Consider the following 25,567-nt stretch of genomic DNA (forward strand, 5'->3'; position numbering starts at 1 on the left):
TAACTTTTGTTTTGTGAGCATCTGTAAGGGTCATAAACATTGCTTATTTGTGTTTCAGTTTTTGCATCATTACAATTATTTGAATGTGAGTACTTTCCTGTCTATTAATAAATTCTTAATCAATTTACACACTATTGTAAAATCTCAAGTTTGAGGGTGGGCTTCTGTCTTTAGAACCATCTGTCTGATCTCTCAAGGCAACCAACATCTGCTGAAACTGTTCTCTCAGTGGCCTTAGTTTGGAGCTACTTAGGATTAGAATAGATGCTTCCCCTGGGATGTGCTTCTCCTTGGATTGTGCCTTGTTTTCTACTACAGTGAATGGAGCTGAGTCCATGATAACAGATAGATGCTAAGACCTTCAGCCAAATGATTTATCTCTGTAGTTCTGCTTTCAACCTGAGAGGCTAATATTTGTCTGCACGTCTGATACTCAATCACTCTGGGTTGAATCACATTAACCCTCCTAAGTACTTTGTCATTTGAAGTACATCTGACAAAGCTGATGGGCAAAAGATATGAAATAAGAATCATTGGCATTGGGATGGTTCTTAAATCAGTAGGGAATTCTTTGCACAAACAAAGAGAGGTTAAAAAAATTAGTAGATACTGAAAATTATGCTTTAGCACCTAGGTATTTGAGCCATTGTACTTATCATTAGAAGTCAAACAGAGACCACCCACATGTAGCAAATGAACTGACATCAAATGAGCTCCTGAGGGGGTGAGGGGGAGTAATAATTGGAATTTGGCCAAGTGTCTTACAAAGTATTTCTCCACCTGTGGGCTCGACCCGTTTGTTGTAGAGTCACTCTTCTACAGTGGTCGCATATCAGATGTCCTGCATATCATGTGTTTAAATTAAGATTCATAACAGTAGAAAAAATACACGTATGAAGTAACAATTAAATACTTTTATATTTGGGTGGTCATCACCACATGAGGAACTGTATTGAAGGATTGCAGGCAACATTAACAAGGGTGAGAATCCTGGTCTTATGAAAACTATCAAATTTAAATTATGAATTATTAAAATTCTGACATTTAGAACTTTGTAAGTACAGTTTACTATTTTATTTTAGAGCCTTGAAAATTGTTTTAAACATCTGTGACTCAGATTGGAAGATAGCAGTTAAACATTACTTAATTGAACCCCAACCATGTGTATTTAAAATATTTTTTTTCACTTCCAATGGTGGCACATGTGTTTAATTACAGTACTCTAGAGGCAGAGGCAGGCAGATCTCTGTGAGTTCAAACCCAGCTTAGTCTACAAAGCTAGTTCCAGGAAGTTTCAAAAAATAACACACACACACACACACACACACACACACACACACACACAGAAAGAGAGAGAGAGAGAGAGAGAGAGAGAGAGAGAGAGAGAGAGAGAGAGAGAGAGAAACTCTTTAACCCCTTTAATTCATCTACAAGTTGTATAGAAGTAACATAAGATACGTAACCAACAGATACAAGTTTAGTATGAATGTAATCTCTCTTAAATAGCTAAAATGTAAATGTCGGCACTTTTTTGTTCACACACCTTCAATATTGAAATTTGAAAGCTGAGGATGCAATGTTTATGAGCTAGTCAGGCTGTTAGGCTGTTAGAGAAGGTAAACAGAATACAGTTAAGTTTTATGTTCCCCATGGCCCTCAGTTTATGGTATGGCAAAATAACTTCAGAAATGCCAAGCAACTTGACAAAATTAAACAGGAAGATCAACAGAGATCCCAGAAAACAACACTATTATTTCTACTAAAATGAAGTATCCAAGTGGGAAAAATAACTGAATATTCCCTGGCACCACCAAATCTTAGAGTTTCACTTTGACAGATGCTGCCTAGAAATGACTAGTTTTGATACTTCAAATATAGGAAGCAAGAATTAACTTTAGAGTCTTCTGAGTCTGAGCTGGAGGTTCCTATGAAGTTGATGTTTCAGATATAGTCCATATGCTGTGATTCTGGGATTGCTCCAGTCAACTGGGAACTTTCCTCAAATGCATAAATATCTGAGGAGTTTAAATATGGATATAGAAGACATTCAAATAAATGCCTAGTTTAAAAACCTCTTAAAATATGGGAAAATGTATCATCATAAATTATTTGTATAACTAATTGTGCTTTTAAAATATTCTGAAAACTGGGTGGTATTTTACCAAGAAGATGTAAATTATGAAATGAGTTCCAAGTTTAAGTACATCAATAAAATTGCAATAAACTTGCCTTGCTGTCATATGGGCCAAATAATAATAACAGCAAAGTGTCTCACCAGATCCAACTTTTGCATACTTCATTGAAGTCTGTGTTTGGTAGATATTAAAAACTAGTTACATATATTTAATATATATATATTAATAAACTCGAAATCAATTTCAAAACAAAAGATAAACCTTAAAAAATCTGATATGAACTGTTGAGGTGGATAATGAAGAAAGAACAAGTTTTGTGTTCAACATGACCAGAATGATTTAAATGTTTTGGAATTAATTGTTTGTAAGAAATATAGTGAATCTGTCTTTCATACATTCAATTAAACCCCAACCAAAAGAAAGATTGTTTTGTAAATTATGACAATATCAAAGATTCTGAGACACGACTTCTTTTAGCCACATTTCTTCAGGACTTTTCTCCTCCCTTGTCATGAAGGCATCATAGATGAGGACACTAGGCTCTCAAGAGTCAGAGCTTCTACTGAAGCTAGACCACCAACAAGCTCCACCTGAGAAGGAAAATGATGCTTAAACTCTTAGGTTAATTTAAGATGCACTGAAAATAGAAAATAATCTCTCCTAAAAAAATAAGAATGGGAGAAGGCCAGGATAGAGGAAAACTTTGAGAGAATGGTTAAATTAAGGAAAATTCCAGAAAGGATATTGATACATTATCAAAATCAAGGGATTAAAATAGCTCTTGTCAGTTGGACTTTTGATTTTCTTAATAAAGTTAAATCTCAGGACCAAGAACAAAAGCATTTATAGAGTGAGCATGTGAGGCTGGGAGTATGAGTCAACCAGTTCATATAAAAACAATGGTCCTGGAATTCATCTGGCTCCTTTTTTTAGCTCCTTGAGAACTACCATGCATCATCTGAAGCAGCATCTCTCACACAGGGGTGATGCTGTTCCCCAGTGGACATTTGCTACTGCCTGGAGCTACTTCTGTGTTTCTTGTTTGGGGATCACTAATATCATTTACACACATAAGGACTAAAGGCATCTCAGAATGCAGAGTCCCCGACACTGGAATAATCTGGTCTAAAATGGCAAGAGCAGTATTTTAGAGAACTAGGCTCTAAGGTTAACCCTCCCACCCCCACCCCCCCACCCCACCCCCCCCACCCCTACCCCCATGTGTAAGGAGTAAGAGTGAGAAGACAGCCATGTTCTTGAGTATCACCAAGTATAGGTACATCATGGAATGCAGGCGAAAAAATGCCAGCCTGGGTGCACAGTGGACTATTATTCTCTGGAAATGATAAAAATCCTACCCTATTTATCTACACTGATGGGCCTGGAGAATGCTATGCTAAGTGGTTTGCGTATATTCTAATAAAGCTGATCTCTTAGAAACTAATATGGAATGGTGGTTACCAAGAAGGGAGGAGACTGTAAAGTAGAGGAATGAAGGCAAATGGTTAACCAATAGGTGCTGGGCTGCAGATAGACCAAAGGTAGAAGTTCTGCACGGTTGAGTGTACACAATCATAATATGCTATATACTTTCAAACACTGGAGGGAGAATCTAGTGACAGAAAACAGTGAGTGGGGAGAAGGTTTCTGGAGAAAAAGACAACAGTGTGAATTTAAGGCAGCATGAACTCAGGAGAAAGGGAATTCAACTAAGATAAGCAAGCTTTTCTTGAATGCCTGATCTCTTGCCAAGACAATGAATCTAAATATAAGCAACAATTCTGTGTGGTCGGCAGGGACCCACATATGCTGTGCTCATAACCTTTGCTTTTATTGCATATTCAGCTTTCACGGGCTTGTGATTTCAAATGATAGTTTGGGAACACTATATTTTCTTTTATTTATATCAATGGACATTTTACTAGTTCATTATACTAGTTCTACTTCATCTTTGCACTAGTGATGAATAAAAAGAGTTTAAAGCTACAAGGCTTTAATTGAACAATTTGTAATGATATACTCATTTATTCCTATTAATCCCACAGTAATTTTATGAGTTTTCATCCTCTTCTGCAGTTTGTGGTTTTAATTAAATATGCTCAGCATCAGTTTCTTCTGTGTTCATTTAAAGGCAGAGTGATGTGACACAGCCCCACATGGAAAGGGAGGAAAAATTGCTAAATTTCAGTTGTGCTTTGTAGCCAATAGTGAGCTTTCTATTGTTTTCTCACCTAAGGAATTTAAGTAACATTACAGGTATCTTAGCCAGTTACCTACTGGAAGTTAGTTGAATGAGAGAAAAGGACAGGATGCTTATGGATCACTCTACCGAGGATCAGATACATTATTTTTGTGAATGCATAAAACAAATCTTCTGCCAATGATAGAAAGTTGAATTATTAACAAGCCTCCACCAGAATATTTTTGAACTAATATTTCTTGGCAAATCAGTAAAGTTTGATTTGTGATTTCTTTCAATTCTAAGGGGAATGACTTGAGCTGTAGATATTAGGCAACTTACAATTTCTTTCATGATTTCAGTGTTCTGATATATTTAGGGATTAATCTTGTTCTAAAGATGTTTTCCATCAGGGCTCGCAAAATGCTCATTGAACCTATTACTCTGCTGAGGTATTGGCTGCTAATGGCTTCTGGCAGAAGAGTTATCTTTAGCTATGTGCAAAATAAGTTGCCCTCCAGGCTTACATGCATAGTTCTAAATCCATGGTCACAAATACCATCTTTGTTAAACTCAGTAGATCTCAAGAGAAAAGGGACATAGATGTTTGGAAAGGTATTATGTGGAGGATGAAGGTTAAGATGCTTGGGAAGGATATTAGAGTAGGAGACTCCTGAAATCACAGTTTGCTAAGATAAAGCTTGAGGGGGAACCTTGGTGGATTCCATGGCAGGCGAGGGTGACCGACAGAGAGACAAACATGCAGGGCAGACAGAGCTAAATGAAAAGTTTTATTAGAAAGGGAAACAGGGAGAAGGAAACAGAAAAGAAGTAAAGAGACACAGACACAGAGAGAGGACAGAAGAGAAGAGAGAGACAGGAAAGAGAAGAACCAAAAAAGAGTGGGAAAGAGTGAGTAGAAAAGAGAGCATAAGTGGGCAGAGGTTTTTCTTTTTAAGGTGTCCTTTGCACCTGGGCTGAGCCACGACTGCCCAAGTACATTCTGCCAGGGGCAGGGGCAAGCCAGCATAATGCATAGTTCCCTTTATATATGTATGGGATTGGCAAGAAAAATATATAAACTAAATATGGAAAAAAATATAACATTAGTATATTTTAGCAGAATCGTATATTCTCCTTCAGAACAGATACTCTGAAAAATTATGATTTATTTTAGAGTATATTATGCACATAATATATTATATTATTTATTCATTGTACATGTGATTTTTATATCCCAAGGGAGGGAAGATACCAATACGGTGGACATCACCAGAAGCAATTGCCTACCGCAAGTTCACATCAGCCAGCGATGTGTGGAGTTATGGGATTGTTCTCTGGGAAGTAATGTCTTACGGAGAAAGACCATATTGGGAGATGTCCAATCAGGATGTAAGTACATGTTTGTACTTTTTGAGTTATGAGTTGAGATTAAAACATCAAACTGTGCAAGGAAGTGGAGCTTAATGAAGCCAGGTGGTGCCTATTTAGTGACATCGAAGCTGAATATTTACATGAAAAAAAAAAAAACTATTCTTCCATCTTGCAAGGGTATTAATTGAGTTGTTTTTGTAGATTTACTTGTTTCCCTCAAGCAGGGATTTAACAATGGAATGAAAAGGAATATTTTGAATAAGAACTTAATAACACGATGTGTGTATATGTGTGCTCATGTGTGCATACAGGCACATCATAAAACATTAACAGTATTTTAGCCAGAATTTTTTCTACTTAACATTATTAAGATATGCCTACCATAATTTCTTGATTAAAATTTTACAACTGCTCCAGTATTTTCCTTTTTTTAAATTTAGTGTTCCAAAAAGACAAAATTAATAATCTCTATCACATTGTTTCTAATAATACTCTAGGCTTGCACGTGAATTTAATCACAAAAATTGAGTAAGGCTGGCAGAAACAATCATTGACATTCTGTTATACCTATAATATGAGGGGTTTGTAAAAAGAAATTGTGTTTGAATTTATTACATGTTGCTACCATTTAGAAAGAAGGTACTATTATCACATGGGATTAGCACAAGGAATTAACATATTTCTTTATGCTTACTAAAAATAATGAGCAAGAACCAAAAATAAGCAAACTGAGATGATGCTGGTCCATTTCAAGTCACTGCTTATGAGATAGCCTGTACTTGATATATAAATAATATTGCACTTCCTCAAAAGTGCCCACTATTTTTAAATACAATAAATACAGGAAGATTACACTAAATTTTCCATGTATTTTCTCCAAATTGATGTTGTATCACAGCAGATAGAAGCATAGTTCCTGCGCCAGCAACTTTAGCATGGCCTACGAACTTGTTATGAATAAAATTTCAGTATTTAGAAACCCCTTCCCCCCAACCTGGTGGATGATTCAGAAACTCAGTCATTGAGACGAAAGGACTTTGAATGCTAAGAACTCTTCTATATGTTTATGATTTGCATTATTAAAATTATTGCTTTATGTATTTTAAAATAGTAAGGCACTGACCATAGGAGTTTGCAAAAGAGAACTTCTATGGTTTGCAAAATTCTGAACTGTGGTATTGTATCCCGATTTATTTTGCCTAAATCAATACAGGACTTATATAATAAGTGTTATAATAAAATAATCATGTTTCACAGCAACAAATTTTATATACTATAGAACCTTTATTTTTCCTTGATTTGCAAAAGATCTTTCCACACATTACTATCTCTCATTTAATTTTCCTTTATATGGTATTTTCAGGCTTGAATAATGTATACTGCCAGCTATTATCTTCTTGGGCATTTAAAAAAATATCTTATTGAACTTTAAAATATTCCTACCAATGAAAACGAAAAAGTCCAATAAATGTCTTGCCTTCTGTCCCCGGAAACTCTGCTTCTCACATAGGTAATTAAAGCAGTGGACGAGGGCTACCGCCTCCCACCTCCCATGGACTGCCCAGCTGCCTTGTATCAGCTGATGCTGGACTGCTGGCAGAAAGACAGGAACAACAGACCCAAGTTTGAGCAGATCGTCAGCATTCTGGACAAGCTCATCCGGAATCCAGGCAGCCTGAAGATTATCACCAGTGCAGCAGCAAGGTGACACACTGGAGATGCATGCTGCACTCCCTTCCTGACGCATGTTTCCATTCCCCCTCCAACTGTGTTCTCAGAAACTGTAGTTCTCAGAACTGCAGTGATACTGTTTGCTTGTCTTTCTTTAACTTGGAGGAATTCCCATGTGACTTTAGAATAATGACGAAAATATTAGTATGATTCTCAGCTAGAAGTGTCCATATCTTCAAGCTTAAGTCTGGGAAATATGAAAACTGAACATATGGCTTATTTTACTCTCCATTGCTTAAGGAAAAGGGGGTGGTGGTGGTAAGCTGTTTAATTAAAGATATCTTCCAGTAGTTGAACACAGTCTGATGGTGCACACCTGTAAATCCAGCCTTTGAGAGGTGGAGGAAACCAAGGTCATTCTCAGACAAATAATGAGAGCAAGCCAGACTGAGTTATGCTAGACTTTGAAAACAAGCAAAAAAAAAAAAAACACAAAGAAAACCAAAAGATCAGGCACAGTGTGAGTGTGTGATTGTGTGTGTGTGTGTGTGTGTGTGTGTGTGTGTGTGTGTATGTATGTATGTATGTATGTATGTAAATATGTAAATATACAAGGTTCAATTAATTATGAGGTTTGGCCAAAATTTTATGTAAATAATTGATGAGATGTTTTAAGGAATAAAAAGGATGTCCCCAAATCTGTAATGAAGAAACAATTAAAATTTAAAATACAAGCACTAATTACACCATTTTAGAAAATGCAGCCAATGGGGAAATGAGGGCCAATATATATTAATACTTCACTCAATTTTTTCTTGAATATATTCAAGCTCTTAATGTGGTTTTGTAGATATGTATTGTAAAATGAGTTAACATGATCAAACTAAGTAATGTGTCATGATTTTAGATGTTTAACTTTCAGATCAATTAGTTAACTTTACAATGAGATGCTTTAAGGTCTTTCTAGGCCACCATCCTAGTGCTTATGAACTATTTCCCACAATCATCATAATGTGCATTAAGTCTCACAGCTGTTTTATATTGCAAGTGTTTTCTTCAACTCCTATTCAGGGTAAAAACTCTATTCTCTCTGTCTCTGTGTCAAACCAGTTTTAGATTCAATGTGTGGTTTCATACCATAGTTCTTTATCCATGGATTATCACTTAAAATAAAGTCCTCAAGATTCATTCCCATTGTCACAAATAGTAGATATATTGATACATAGTAAGAATGTAAGAACGTGCATGAGATATCACGTTTTCTTCATCGGTTATTGCTGGCATTTGTTTTATTTTACCTCATGGCTGCTGCTGCAATAGGAAAGATGTTTTTGCAAGATAATTAATTTATTGCTCTGGCTATCCACCCAGAATTGGAAGTAATGGATAATATTTTAACTTGACCTTTAATTTTTTTAGTAAATTCCATGTTATATGAATTTAGATAACCACCAACAATATGACTTTTTATTCCAACTTTCTATAACTCTTAAAATCATTGTATTTTAAATTATATCCACCTAACCAGATGTGAGGTGATTTTATAGTGGTTTTTATTTGCATGCCTCAATGGTAGGTGAATTGTTTACATATCAATTACAACTTTTCCAGGTCCCTTTGTATAAGAAGGCTGTTTAACTCTTTTGTCTATGCTTTATTAAGTCATTTGTTGGGTGTTTGTTGTTAGCACATGAGTTTCTCATACACTGTGGATATTAACCTACTATTAAATGTATGGTATATAGAGATCCTCTACTTTGTAGCTTCTTTTTCATATTCTTGAATGATTTCCTTGTTGTGCAAAATTTTTTAGTTTACTGTAATTACACTTATTTGCTTTTCACTTGTTGGTTTTGCTTTGGTGGCTATATCCAAAAGTTATTTCCATGACCAATATAATGGTGTTTTTAATCTGTATTTTATAGTTCAGATCTTAGGGTCCAATCTTTAATACACTTTAATTGAGTAGAGTGAGTATACATGATCAAGATTTATAAGATTTTTTAATGAAAGAAGAGAAATCTATATCATGCTTTTAATGTCATTACATAAGAATGATGGTTTATTAGTTTCATAAAACATTTAGCAGTTTCTACCAGAGAATTTATTGATGTACCTTTAGATGAAATTTACCATAATTTATTCTATCAAGATTCAGCTCTGTCCCTAACTTCACAAGGAGAGAGATAAGACAGACTCTGTGAAAATCTACCTGACAGTTTGACAACTGGCTGGATTATAGACCTCTCCTAGCCTGGGCATATGGTCCTCATTTTACACCTTGAAGCCATTTCTTTTGATCTTTGCTCAGTAGTAACTGTAGCAGAGAAAAACTACTCTTCATCTCTCTTCATCTCATAAGAAGACATTTAAACCTTCTATTGGATGAGCTTACCCATATAAAGATAAATTATGCTATATGATCTAGGGATATTTAACCTCAATTTTGTGGGTGAAAATAGTCTTACATCATATTAAAGAATGTTGGATTATACTAGAATCCAACATTTAGCAGACTTTCTAAATATATTGTCTATCATATTACTTTTTGTTACTATAGGATTAACTACCTAAATAATTGCCAAATATTTAGTCACAAAACATTTAATTCTGGGGAAAAGAGATATTATTCTACAAAGCGATACTGATTTTAGTTCATTGAATGTAAAATTGGAGGAACTCTATGTTTATTTATTGTTATAAAGGTATTTATCTCGGGAGACCAGTCCATACAAAGTCATTGTTAACCATCTTCATTTCCACTCCAGAATTTCAGTATTATTTTCCTGGAGAAATAAAAGAGTTTCTGCTGTTTGACAGTGATTATATTATTTTTTAAAATGGAATTAACTCATTTCTTCCTTTAATTTTCAGTGTCCTTAAACTTCTTGATTGAATTTTTAAAATTTATATGTGCTTTGGAGATTTGGGGGCCAGCAAAATATACTGCCTCCTGTTCCAACCCACTTTGTTGTTTTTAGTCATTTCAGAGGAAGTGTCCATCTGACCTTCATGAGCAAATTCTTCTCCTTTTTTTAAAAAAAATCTTCCTGCCTCTGTCTCCTCTGTATATCTCTAAAATTTTCATTTCTATGTGATGTGATCTTTGTCATAGAAAAATGTACTATGACATTATCTCTCACATTTCATGGTGACAGGCATCACCAGGGGAATTTGAAATTTTAATAAAGAAATCTAGAATCTGCTTATTTGGTAAAACTCTGGTGAGTGCTTTTTCTCAGCAGGAGAATTTAAGAGACTGTGTTCAGTATCACCTATATGGGCAGTTATCTTGGATCATTTCATCCCTATTTCTCTAACATTCCTCAAACCAAAACTTCCCAAAAAGTGGTTTCAAGAATCTCTAATTTTTGTTCTGAAACATTCATCTTTCTCTGTCCCCCATCAACCAGATTCTTTCTACTATTTTTGTAGGGGAGTTGAGGTGAATACACCAATTGGTATTCATTCGACCAGTGGGGTATAAGAGGAACTTGTTCCTCTTTACTGGATCACCGCACTGACTGGCTAGTTAAGCTCCTCTTCTGTTTTTCCTGTACTATCCATACAGCACTCAGATTGTTTTATCCAAACAAATATAACTTCCACCAATTTATAGTTAATTTGATATTCTCTTTATAACACAGAAGAGTTTATAGACTACTTTGAGGGTTCAAGAAGCCTTGTTTCCTCAGTGTTACTTTTTAATTCATTCATTAATTTCTGTAGGTGCTTATGATAGACCTACCTTCTATGTAATTGAGACTAGGTAGTTCCTGGAAATTGAGGAAGCCAGATGGTCCTGACCATATTGACAATTATGCTACAGAAGACATACAATATGCAGTAGGCAGTCCAGACTGTAGTATGAAATAAATAGGTAGCTATGTGGAAATCACACCCTCTGAAGAGCTTGGATTTGAGCTATTATCTTCAGAGTAGCAATGACTTATCTGTTTAAAGAGTCAACAAAACGGCCCCATCTCTCCACATACCCAAACACAGAGTATTCTAGTCACAGGAAAAGTGTATTGAAGATATCTTAAGACGAGAAGTGATTTATAGGTGCTGGGAGGTGAGTGGGAGATGGGTAATAATACTGAAGAGCAGTGAAAAAGGGTAGTTTTGTCAAAGCCTCAAGATGCAAACAAGAGCCAGAGCGCTTAAGGCCATTGTGAAGATTTTGGGATTCCTTTTCAAGTGCATAAGGAACCCATTAAAATACCTGAAGCCTGGAAGTTACATGATTTGATTTAGGTAGCTGCATTCTGGAGGGAAGGTGAACATGAGAAGAGGAGGGGCCACTTTAAACTCTACTTTCACTCAGTGGCACTTCCAGTTACTTCAATACATTGAACATTTTAGGAACAGGAGCACCTCTTTTCCCGATCCCAGGTTTTCCTTTGCATCATTTTGTCCTTACGGAGTCAGCTAATGAATCATATATTTGTTGCTAGAGTTTTCAGGTAATATAATTAAAATCCAATGCCTTCATTCTTTTCCAGAATGAAGAATGATAGTGAGCCTTCTCTTTGTTCTACTTTTCTATGTGAATTCATTAAAACTATCACTTCATTTGAACTGGTTCACAGCAGAATCTTTCTATTCTTTGTATCTTTCCGAGCATCACTTTTCTTGGGGCCCATGCCTAGACTAGACTGTAAAGGTTGGGATGCCTCCAGGACCAAGCCTACATTGGAGATTACAAGGAATAATGAGAAGGAATGTTGAGTTAAACTTTATATTATATTCCTTTTCATGTGATTGATTTATTTCCTCAAAAGGAAATGGGAAAAGGCATAGATGAGCTTATAGTACATTGCTGACACTATATCAGTATGAGGCTACACAATGGCTGTTAAAAAGTATCTTTCATAAACATTATGCTAAATCTCACAGTAATTATATAGGTAAAAGATGCAACCAATGGGTCTAGCTTACACTTAAGTATGGGAAAAAAGGATGTCTCACAGAATATGAAGGAAAAGAAGAAATTATTCAGGAGTCATGAATGGATGTGAGTTGAGGTTTGTAATTCTTTGGAAGCTGAATTAAGAAATGGCTTTTGAATTGTGTATAAAATTTCTGTAAACAATATTAAGCTTTACAGGCTGGGGAACTCTGTAGAGAAGGGCAAACTGCAAAAGTCCATAATAGATGCATCCAAAGTACATGGCATCAAGCAGTTCTACTGTAAGATAGGGTTTAAAAAGAGATTATAAGATTTATAAAATCCTAAGAATTATTTTGTATAATAATAAAGATCAAATATCATTTATAGGAAGGTAAACTTTCACCCGTGTGAAAAAGGCATACAATAATTTGGTGGCAGCCCTATGTAAGAAAAACTAGAAGTAGACATAGAAAAAGTAAGGAAATAGGAAACAATTTGAATGTCTAACGAAAGTTTAAGCTGGGATACAGCAGAAGAAATAGTTCTACCAATGTAAATACTACATGACATGGTAGCAAATGAAAAGTACAGGTATGGAGTGGTGAACAAATTAGTGCTTCTGGGTTTTACACAAGAGAGGTTGTGGCTCCTGTACTGTCCTGGACAGAGAGAAAGGGAAAAGGATAGATGGGTGAGGCACAGGCACTGAGCACCACAAGAAACTGCAAGTTCATGACATCATCAAGGGGGAGTTGAGTTAAGCTCTGTTTAGAGTGTTATTTATATAGACATGAAGTAGCAGCCATGGTTGTTTGTTTAGTAGGTGAAATTTCCTGTTTGAAAGTCTATGATTTTCAGCTCCTTGCAACTTCCGTATTGCTATGGGATTCAAAGATCAGGATGAAGCCTGTAAGTGGCTCGGTTAAAACCTGCAAGTAACCAAGTTTAATTCTACAAGTGCCAAAGCACTCACTGAAAGGGTCAAAGGCCTCTTCTTGAATATAACTACATTTTCTGGTACTTGGGAAGAGTTGGGGCTGCTTATATGGGCATTGTGCAATCACTCAATACCAGGAGATATTAATCCTACAAAGAAAAGAGACATAAGCATCGATGGGTATCCAAATTCATAGCACAGTTGAGTCACTCCTACCAAAAAAGAAAACTTCCTGCAGAGCTTTGGGAAACAGTATCTGCCATAACTCACAGAAATTTTAAGCACAGTACAAAGAATTGGTAAATGGTAGGCAAAACATCACCACAAATAGAAGGGTAAGAACCTAAAGCTGAAGGAGCAAAAGGACTTGGACTTCATCAATGGAAGGTTGCTAGCTTCTTTTCTGGGAATCATTTCAGTTCCTCTAGAACAATGGTTCCAAAACTGTGGGTCACTACCCCTTTGGAGTTGTATGATCGATATCTTGTATTAGATATTTACATTATGATTCAATAGTGCTAAAATTGTAGTTATGATGTAGCAATGAAAGAGAGTATCACAGCAAGAGGAATGTCAAGAACTATTATAGGTTTAGATTGATAAATCTGAAATTATAGGAGGGCTACATGATGAAGAGGACAGAAAATGTAAAATGGCACCATTAAGGAATTTAGAAGAAAAACACAATTATAATCTACATCTATGGGAAGGAAGCATATAGCCCCTCCTTTGCCTTAAGATTCCGAGTTATCTTTGTTAAAATAATCATGCTGGAAATTCCCCAGAAGATAAGATGGTTACAAAAGAACAGATCCGGGGATTAGACATGGGTCATCATATCCCTCTGGACTCTAGTACACAAGGTCTCAGTGGTTCTCAGCATTCTAAATGCTGTGATCCTTTAGTACAATTCCTCATGGTATGGTGAACCCCCGATCATAAAATTATTTTTGTTACTACTTCATAACTGTAACTTTGCTACTGCTATGAACCATAATGTAAATATCTGATATGCAGGATATCTGATATGTGACCCTTATAAAAGGGTCATTTGACAACAGGATTGCAATCCATAGGTTGAGTACCTCGGGAGTTGTGGCTTACTGGATGAGTTCTTACCACTCTTATGAACTTATTTCCATTAATATTATCATTGACTCATTGAATCTAAGTCCTTGGTATAAGGAATTTTAAAAGACATTACAATTATTAGGCTGAAGTTGTGGAATGAAATTAACCAATTCTGTGGCATAAAGACATAAATATTCTAATTAATGTATGTATAATGAGGTCCTAAAGACCAAGTCACATAGAGTTAATTGAAATCATTGCAAAGATTGCCTTTCATTGCATTGCTCATTATGGAAGGCACAGGTTAATGAATTTACACCACAAATAAGAGCAAGAGCAAGCAATGCTTATCATTTCTCTGCTAATGGCCCTAAGCAAATGCTATTTTAAAACACTTCCTGCCTCTGAGTACATAGAACAATATTTTCCAGAGTAGCTGATGTTTTGACAAATACATTGTAGTTCAAGATAAAGCCTACAACCAAAATCCAATTCTGCCTCATTCCTCAAAATGAATTTGACCTCAAGTTCTGAACTGACAGGGTGATTTTGCCCTCTGACAAATATTATACAGAACGTTTTACAGGGAAACAAATATACCAGACATGCAGGTAATTTCTTCTTCATATTAGGAATCTTAAAATCAAAATAACTAATTTTACAATAGGGAGTGACTAAGGCAGACACAAAGCTATAACGTAAGTTTCTCTTAAGAGATAAAGATAATTAAAATAATACAATTTTTATTATTCCGAAATGTTGCTTTTGTGTAGCAACACTTCATTGGGAAATAAAGAAGTATTTATTCTACACATAATTTTGAAAGCATATGTATGGTCAAGGTTATTTTCTATTACCAATGGAAAGTTTGTATATTTAATAGTATCTGGAATTTTGATTTAGAAATAAAATATTGATCCATATTCAAATAAATTGAAAAATCAAACATTCCGTTTCAAATATAGTAAACAGACATCAAACTGAAACTTAAAAAAATAAATTACAAATGGATGAATATTGATAAAGGAAAATGTTATATTTTGGCTTTAAGAAATGATTTAACGTTCCTTGAAACTATTCTGCCAAAAATAAAATAAAATTTAAATATTTTGGAGCATGCATCTCTAATATTAGTGATCTGTCTACATGTTATTTCATCTGCTCCTTGGTTCTATGCATGGAAATAGAGCCATTTGTAAAGAAAAACCCAGAAAAGAGTAACTTAAGACTCAATCCTAATGAATCTGGGACATTACTGAAAGAAACTGATTATCAGGAGATGTTCTTGGACTTGGCAGTTGGTAGCTGACATTTGTTCCCCACTACCTGGTGCTAATTGGTATGTAAGCTCTGGCAGCTAAAATAGGAGTTGATGGGAAGAAAAATATGTGTACCTCTTTAATGCAAGGGTATGAAAGCCCATAAAAGAATAATTCACAAACCCAAATACAAGGAGGGAGCAAGCAGGGGAGGAAAGTTATTTTTTGCTTCCCCTGAGCAAACATGTAATTTCCATGATTTCTTTTTAATGACTGCGGTCTGTGGCCAGTAGGCACTGATTTATGAAAAGCTGTAAAAGATCAGGTGGAACTCTGTAGGACATCGTTTACAGCTGCTTGGATTGAAACCTATCTAATTTGTCTAGTAAAAGTGTGAGCTCACGGTGCACATCACCCTGCCTATAAATTTCCCCTTCAGACCCCAAGTCTGGGGCTGGGTCTAAAAAAAATCCTGCTGCCTGCAGCTGCTCTGAAAGCTGGATTCCCTCGGTGCGCATGAAGAGACATCACAGGCTCTTCACAGTGAGAGACAAATTCCTATCCATTGATAAACTCTCCAGATGTCCTCTCGGAGGAGGAAAGGAACCAATTTTTATTTGAAATCCCTAGAGAAATCCTGGAAGTGGAAAAATGATACTTTTCAGGGCTGGTTATTCTGAGGTCACTGGCATTAAAATTAGGTCCTCCCCCCTTTTTTTTGTCTTGGTTGTACTTTGATCCAAACCATAAACAGAAAACCTCAGCTGGGGTCACTCTAATCCCTAATCCACACGTCCTGTTCCATTTCAATTTGTTTATACTAATTTTCTCCAACGTCTTGTTGAGTCTGTCCAAAGTGTTGAGTTTAGAAATACAAACCATCCTGAGCTGAGAAGAAAATGTTTCCCATTTTGCTATTAGGCACACTTCATAAATATCCTGAATAAATGCCCTGGGGTTTGATTCTTTGTACCCACAAACCCATAAATAAAGAAGTATTACTATTCATGGGACAAAGAGACGACATGGGTTCTGGGCAACAGCTACCGGAGACATGGAAACTGGCCTGTGTGTGTTCATCCTAGGGTATTTTTATATTTCCCACATCCTAGGGACTTTTGTATCTCATTGTCTTGTATCTTGGCCTCAATTCATTTTTCTTATAAAACTTTCTCATACTTTCCTTTTGCTTTTCTGTGTACTTATATATAGCAAAGATGATTTGTCCAAAAAAATCCATTGCCCCCGTTCCTTAAATTAATTTTAAATTTGAAACTCTTAATAGAATTGTTTTAGCATTGTGTATCAATTTATAGGTTTCTCAGATGCTAGTTTCTCAGTACCTAGGACTGGGGCAGTCTCTGAAATTCTCCTTCCCTTAAAAACTCAGGTTCTGGGCCAGTAAGATGGCTTAGCTGGGAAAGGGGATTTCTGCCTGAACTGATGAACTGAGTTAAAAGTGGACAGAGAAAACCTATCCTACCATATTGTCCTCTGACATCCACATGTGCACTGTGGCAAGCATCCACAACACATTGTACACACACACACACACACACACACACACACACGGGGGGAGATGATAAATTAAAATTTAAAAATCTTCAACATTATACTTTATGTATCTTTTGTATGTTTAGGAATGATGGGGACTATTGACAGTGGTAAATGAGTCCCAATTAAAAGTACATTTGAGATGCAAAGTTGGCAAGTTTATCAATTCTCCTGAAAGCTGTTTTCTTAGTTACAATAGGCACATTTCCCCATAAGGACTACTTGATAAGCAGCTATTACTTTCATACGTGAGAGGGAGTACAGCTCCAGAGCATCTGAATGCCTTCGTTTACCTAATAAGATTGACTATAATTAACCCCAGCTAAATTTACTTCAAAAGTAAGGGAGTAAGGCATACTGATAATTCTTCACTTATCTTGGAGTCCTCTGGATCCCAAGTTGAGCTCCATATTTATAAATGTTGAATTTTAGCACTCCCCATTATAAACTTAGTTTAGGCACGTGTTTTTAAGAAGATAAAAATAAAAGCATTTTAAAACCGATGATGATGGATACTTTATGCTTCAGATTGAGTCTAGGAAGCTAAGAACTTGCACTAAACGGAACTACACATTTGGTCTTAGGTATTTTAAAATACACTGAAATGTCTTCAGAGATTAATAAAGATTAGATCCAAGGCCAACTTCACAAAAGATGAAAAATTTTAAACAATAATTCTGATGAGGTAGAAAAATCAAAATGCATATTCACAATTGCAAAAATTAGACTATGGTAGATGAAGTTTTAATGTAAACAGCCTATTCTGTTTAATAATGAATACAATAATGATATTAGGCAGAATAGCACATCCATTTACAAGAGTTACCTGTGACCTCATAATGAGCTTGTAAAGGTTATTGACAATTCTAATGAGGCCTCTAATAATAGCCACTTTACAGGGCTGTTGCACCATCATATACATAGTGTTACACATGACTAAACTTAAAGCCCCTCATGCAGCAATTAACAATATCACGCTAATCCAAGCACTCTAAGAAACTTAGAATTTACTAAAATGTTTTCTTCTTGAAGTTTTAAAACTGTAAGCCAGACTCGATGAGTATTCGACCTATGTCAGAATAATAGCAAACCTCTGCAATTATGATGCAGCATTGTTCTAAATATAACATTTACCTGCCAGCCATGGAACCGAATATCACTTCTATCACATACATCCCATTTTACAAATCAGGAAAACAGCAAACACTCCAGGACGCTTAGATAATATTTGTTATGCACTGCATTGCCCCCTGACCCTTCACAACACGTATGTATCAGAGGTCACATCCTACAAATAAAATGCATTAAAAAGGAAACAAAGGAAATCCAGCTTAAACAACTTTTCCACCAAATGGTGTAGTATGGCAGTGCAGAATGTCAGTTCCCGTGCAAGTTGTGTCTAAATCCCTTTTCTGTCTCTTTTGCCTGAGGAAACCAAGATTGTAACTTAATTTGTGTTAGTGTTGGCTTCTGCATCTATTACAAAGCATACACCATCTGTACCTAACTGATGTTGTAAAGGTTAACTCCAATGTCTGTGCAATGTGCTTAGCATAGGGCCTGGAAACAGTATAAATGCTCATAAATTTAAAAATTTGATCCACAAACAAGGCCCTGTAACCACTTTGTTTTTAAGCTTCCTCATGGAAAAAAGAAACAAAGGTGTCAATAAATTCTCCATTTCTTATGAGTCAAATGGCAGTTAAAAAAGGAGAGGGGGTACTAAGAGCTAAGAGAGATGAAATCCTAAACAAATAAAAGCACTCTACCTCAAGTGAGTTTACTCATAGCTTGTCTCTTTACACTCTTTGACAATAGAAACACAGTGTTCACAATTTCCTTCATTTCAGTTTTGCATTTTTTCAACAAATCTCCATTGCCTTCTTGGATGTGCAAATAGGACCATGACTCCATAAATCAATACTAAACATATTTTAATGAATGTTGCCTAATGATGTCACTATGTTATACTCTACCTCTATATCTGTACGTCTCTGAATGTATACATACACACATACATGCACACACATGTATGTATGGGTGAGTGTGCATGTGCAATGTTCATTTGGTGATGTTCAATAAGGAATAATTTCATGTATTAATATTGACCTGCCATTCTCCAATCTTTTTGTAATTTTCACTTTTAAATAGCATTGGTAATATTATCAAAATCTGTGCTGACTTTTTTATCTTGCTGTAAATGTACCTTATATTTCTAATTCTTCTTTATCCACAAAAGCTATAGAATCTCTAGCAACAACCATCCATTTGTGAAGGATTTAATATTGAAACAGAATCCATTAGGTGGCAGATAGGAAAGTGTCTACAGTGTCATGCCTGATACAACTGTTTCTAAAGTATACCATTTTGATAATGAATTAAAATGTCAAATACAGTAAGATATGTTTATATATTTTGCTGGCAACATTTTGATGGTTTTAAAAGCTGTGAAGGGCAGAGAAGGTAGCGCTTAGGTGACCTTATGTTTACCGTCTCCTTCCAAGTCACCAGCTTGAACAGATGAAGACTTCATGGCAGATCAATTCCTCAAATAAACAGGAGCACCGCATGCAGTCTGGAAGTTCCTGCTGCTGATGGTGTCAAATTTTGACACTTGGCCACTGCAGTCACTCCTGATCTATTTCTTTGGGATGTTTTTCTTTTCTTGCAGGCCATCAAACCTTCTTCTGGACCAAAGCAATGTCGACATCACTACCTTCCACACAACAGGTGATTGGCTTAACGGCGTCCGACCAGCACATTGTAAGGAAATCTTCACAGGAGTGGAGTACAGTTCCTGCGACACCATAGCCAAGATCTCCACCGAGTAAGTGGCATAATGACGAGAAAACAGAGCATTGTGAACGTCTTCCTGACCATATGCATTTTGTATTAATGGGTTATAACTACCTGGTTATCTGTTTAAGGGTGGCAGATTATAATGTCTGCTTTACTTCTGAAAGTAATATCCACTGTCACAACAGAGCAGGGCCCTGGAGTCCTTTTTACACACCCCGTTGGCATATGTTGAGGTATCTTTCTTTTCATGAAAAATCTTCAAGATAGGGTCTTCCTAGATAGCAAGATGTGCTGGTAGATAAATGACCCCAAACTCCTAATGTAAAACATTATCAGGTATAGTATGTATTCCTATGTAGTGACTTCCTGTGATTTTCTTATGGAAGTTTTATATCTGTGTATGTGGACAGTGAGCAGCGAATGAAAGATCTACAAGAGAGAGAAACATGTCAAAATACAAAAGTAGTTTCCATAACTGCTAAATATCTTCTATCACCATGCATTATTAATTAAGTCTTTACTCCCTGAAGAAAAGAATACAGAGAAGTAAAGTTAACAGTAAGTTTTGAACAGGACATGTTTGTTTTCATTAGATTGGTAGTTGAGGAGGATATAAATTCATGTTGGTTTTTACTCTTAACATAGTTTTCTATGCTAAAGATCAATAATGACCAAATATACTATGCTGTGTTTCTTCGGGGTCACAAGAGAAGAATCTCCTGATTTGAGAACCTAAAGGAGACTAAAGAAGAAAGGGATTTTTAGAGAATCAAGTGAAAGCCAGATGGATGTGTAGTTCAATTGGTAGAGTGATTCCCTACTGTGAATGAGATCCTGGATTTAATCCCCAGAACTATGTAAGCAGGGTATGGAGGTGCACATCTGTAACACCTGCACTTGTAAATGAGATAGAGGGTCAAAATATCAAGGTCATCCTAATAAAGGGTTTGAGACAAGTCTGGCCTACATGAAATCCAGTCCCCTCAAAGTAAGAAACAGCCAAGTGATCCCAGTGAAAATAATCTTACTTTTATCTTATCTTACCTTAAGGGTATGATGACGAGAAACTGGGAAGCGAAACAGTTGGTCACGTTCTTTATCTCTTTGTAAATGAGGTCCAAGTTACCTACCTCACTTGCTGATGTGATGGTATCCTTTTCTTATCTTCTAAACCATACTTGTATTTCTCTAGTAACACATGTGCACACACATACATGTGTGCATACACACACACACACATACACACACACACACACACACACACACACACACACACACACACACACACACACACACAAGCTCTTTAACTCTACCATCCTATCATACACCTGAGCATGGAGCAGCTCTCTTAGCTAAGTCACTGGTAGAGATAAAAAAGGAATGATTTGTTTCCATTTAAATAAGAATCTCAAAAGTCACCTGCTTGCCATAACTTATCAATTTTCTTCAAAAGAAGTAGAGTGAGAGCATATTCACTTGGTTCTAGAGGCCATCACCCAAATGTAAAATATGATACTTTCTTAAAGAAATGTGTTTGTGTTTGGCAGAGTTGGCTCTGTCCATTAAGTAATGTCACTCAAGCACAAACCCAAAACCTAAGTTCCAATCCCAGCATTGACGTAAAAGCAAAGACCAGTGACACATTTATACACTCACACATATTCATACACAGCCAGGCACACTGTCTTTAATTCACTTATGACCAGGTTAAACATAATCAGGCAACATTTTAACATCAAATGAGGTAAGAACCTTAACTAGACATATTAAGTTTCCCTTTGCCCTCACGTTCTTATCTTTTGAACTTAATTGCCTCAACTTCTGTGCTCTTTGTGCCATCAATGCTCAATTCAGAAATGATTCACTTGACCAAATAACCCTAGAAATTCTTCTAGAATAGTCAGACACCTGGGTAGGATATTGAATTTCTTTCTGTTTTCCTGCTCAGTCTACCAAGCCCCATGAAAAGGTCAGGAGTGTTTCCCTCACAAATAAATTTTAATTATTTCAGTAAATTTAGGAATTTCATTAAAAAAAATGACAGCTACTACAATCCCAAATTTTTCACATGAAGCCAATAAAATACTTTTAATGAACATTATTAAAATATTATTTTACAGCATAGAGTGGATTTATAGAGGTCTTATCCAGAAAGAAGGAGAGCACAGAGGTAGGCACAATGATGGAAATTGTGGAGACAGGAGCAGATTAAACTTGGGTAATGCACACCAAACAGTCATTGCTAGAGGTCATCATTGTGCATCTTTTGATTCCATTTTCTAAGTGCTACCCCCATTCCTTTTGTGTATGAGTTAGAGATAACACAGCATCCCCTAATCCTGACCGGGAGCTGTTCTTTCTCTGTCTTAAGACCTGAGTCTAAGAAACAATACAATATGGACTTGGATTTACTAGCATTCGAAATAGCCCCCCAAAGTGGTCCTGATTCAATAAAATAGAAAAAAAGTATATGTAATTATCTATTTTCAGTTGGGTTAATAAACAGAAGTTTAGTTGTTCAGCTATCACATATTTCCACAAAGTTGTCAGCCTCAATAACAACTGTATTCTCTCTAATTTTTGGAGGATAGAGTCTGAAATCATGGTATTGGTAAACTCCCTTACGAGTCTCTGTTAAATATAGCCTTGCTGCTTCTAGCTTCTGGTGAATCAAGAGATTTATGAGTGACAGTAGAATGCAATCCCTGCCTCCAATTTTATTATTTCTTCTTCTCTGTGTCACACTGTATGTTTTCCTGTCTCTTATAAAGAAACACACACTGAATTTAGTATCCACCAGCATCTAGTACTCTCTTTAATCCTTGCCTGAATTTGGTCTCCAAAACATCCTAATTCTGCACCAAGAAATATTGTGCAGTTGTGGGTGACAAAAGATTTGAGAAACATATTTAGTCCCCTACACCATCTATATTCCTACACAAAATAGGGATAGAATGGCCCAAATATAACAATGTTTTAAAAAATTAAAAAAACAGGTGACAAGCGCGTGCATACATAACTGTACCAATTGAAACTTTAAAGTGTACTACTTCTCCACTCTTCAAACTCCTTGATTCTCATCAATTACTTTTTGCTATTTTACAGTGATGTGAAAAAGGTTGGTGTTACTGTGGTTGGGCCACAGAAGAAGATCATTAGCAGCATTAAAGCTCTAGAAACACAATCTAAGAACAGTCCAGTTCCAGTGTAACGTACAAGAAGGATGTGAGAAACGGGGAAGATGAATCATCAACCTGAGACAGACAGAAAGAATGGAGACAGTGATGAAAGCTCCAAGTCTAATAAGACACTCAGTTATAAGTCCAAATGCCTTAAAATGGAATTGAAATCCCTTTATTTTCCCCTATCATTTTGCAGATGGGTGGGTGGGTGTGTTTTGTTTTGTAATTGCTTTTTTAAATGTTAATTGATGGGGTCATTTAAAATCCTTCAGCTCAAAATGGAAGAACTAGTGTAGAGCCATTGATCATAAACTGTCTTAAAATTAAACCTAGTTAACTAGAAAAATGGACCTGACGGCTTTGTCATGGATGGCCACAGAGGAAAAGACTCGTGATATTTTTATACACAGAAGAAATCTGTAACAGGTATTTTGTTTCTTTAAAAGCAAACAAAATAGAGGCATTTATACCTCAAACTATCTGGCCATATTTACTACCTTATCACTTTAGTATTCTCTTTTATTTGTATCTGTTTGACGCATATAGAAATGAAGTTTGTAGTTGTTTTAAATACTACACATTTTTAATTGCTACCTTCTTTAAGCATACCATGTAAAACATGTCCTAATTTGGGGGGAAGTGCATATTTATTTTCTTTTGGGTGGTTTTTATTGTTTTATATTTATGCCTTTATGGTCTCATTTGAGTTTTGTTACAGCCAAGTGCCAAATCCTATCTCAAATTGTCATCAGTAAGAAACATATTTAACTAGACCCAGAGATGATGTGTACCAACTGTTGAACAATCATTTATATGTACCAACAAAATGAAACTCCTTCCATGTTCATACAGTAATCAAATCACTCATGGCTTGAATTATTCCATTCATTTTTGTCTCTCCATTTATCAGTAACTGTATGTTCCTAAGTTAGTGTAATATATTCGCTTGTATGTAATCGATTTTTAACCAGATATCAGACCTTCCCTGCTCTGGTGCTTAGCGGACATCAAATTCTTCCATTCACGAGGGAAGTTTTTAAAGCTCCTTAGATTTGCAACACTGGAAAGATCAAAATGAAGTTAGATGACATATTATTGGGCAGCAGCCTTTAGGTAAATGCATGAAGCCAAAAAAAAAAGTCACTGACTTTGAAAAGTCTCTTGGTACCATTGCTTAAATCTGCAGAACTCTTTGTAAAGAATAATGATAGTTTAGCTACTCATTGCATCACTGGGGTGTAGGTCAATTAATCACACATTTTCTTCATCAATATCAGGCATAACTATCTTTGGGTCTTCCACTTCAATGGACCAATGGTGATATGGGTGCATGATTGAACTTCTACACATATTATTAAACATAACTTTCTTGGAATAGCAACTCATCTATAAAATGAAATCCACATATGCAGGCAATGGGCAGATGTCTCATTGTGGGGATTGTAGATTTGCTGTTGTCTAAAGGCCAATTCATTAATATTAAGAAGGATGTGCCTGGTGGGCATCCTGCTAACCATACATACTGAAGCAATATTTAGATGCAGGCATTTCATGCTGCTATCATCATTCCATAGGTTCAAGAAGTGCACGTGTCACAAGAATAAGAAGTTTAAAAAAATGCTGCAACAAGTATGTGTATATGCAAAATGGGACACTAAAGAAATACAGCTTCCAATTGTAGAGGAAACTGCCAAACGCTGACCTTTGTACGTTTAGTATACTAAGGGGTGAGGTGTGTTCTTTGGGGTGTGAAATTGTTTCCCAGATTTTGGCAATGTTCCCTGTAATCAAATCATGCTACTAGAATTTGTATTGGATTTATAAGAGCATGACCAGTTTGGAACCCGGCTGATGAAATTAATCATAAATTTTGCTTTTAACCCCTGAAAGCAACTAGAAAGGAATCTAATGAAGTGATTTACTTGGGTTGAAATTTAAATCTATCTTCTATACTGGTTTGCTCATACTAGCGTCCACTCTCTTAGGCATTATTCTGGTCACACCAACAATGAATTTCAAAATAAGTAGTTGATGAAAATTGTTGACTCTATTGCATTTATTCGGGCTGAGTTTCTTTTTTAATGTTTGAAAGTAGAGGTGGATTACACAGTGTATTGCTTCTCATTTGTCAGTTACTTTTTTCTATCTGACCACTTATGAATTTACTTTGCATAATCCCTTCCCTGTACATATGTAAACATAACAGTGTACGATTCTGGACTGGGGAGTAGAGGTACTAGAATGCTTATGGCCATCTCTTTGTACAGGAACTACATTGCCTTCCCATAACAATGAGGCTACCACTCCCTCACAAAGTTATGTACCATATTATCTGATTTGTATCTTAAATTTGATTTATAGATTTTATTTATTTCTGGCAACACACCCAGTCTATGCTGTACTAAGTATCTATCAAGCCATGTATAAATACGTTATAATTGGTAGTATGTGTTTAGTTTAAACTTGCATTTTCAAAACATTGTTCACTTAGTTTATGTTGCACAATGTAGAT

General features: G+C 35.9%; 1 protein-coding gene across 1 annotated transcript in view; it reads left to right on the top strand.

The window, feature by feature from the left end:
* Epha3 (EPH receptor A3) overlaps nt 1–23,084 on the top strand; it is a 270,473-nt gene extending 247,389 nt beyond the window's left edge. The window contains exons 13-16 of the mRNA XM_035444405.1: nt 5,557–5,706; nt 7,199–7,392; nt 19,746–19,901; nt 22,979–23,084. Of these exons, the coding sequence (XP_035300296.1) occupies nt 5,557–5,706; nt 7,199–7,392; nt 19,746–19,901; nt 22,979–23,084 (606 nt within the window). The remainder of the gene's footprint in view (nt 1–5,556; nt 5,707–7,198; nt 7,393–19,745; nt 19,902–22,978) is intronic.
* The last annotated feature ends 2,483 nt before the right edge of the window (nt 23,085–25,567 follow it).

Source organism: Cricetulus griseus, chromosome 4 (genome assembly GCF_003668045.3).
Source record: "Cricetulus griseus strain 17A/GY chromosome 4, alternate assembly CriGri-PICRH-1.0, whole genome shotgun sequence".
In the NCBI taxonomy this organism is placed as follows: domain Eukaryota; kingdom Metazoa; phylum Chordata; class Mammalia; order Rodentia; family Cricetidae; genus Cricetulus; species Cricetulus griseus.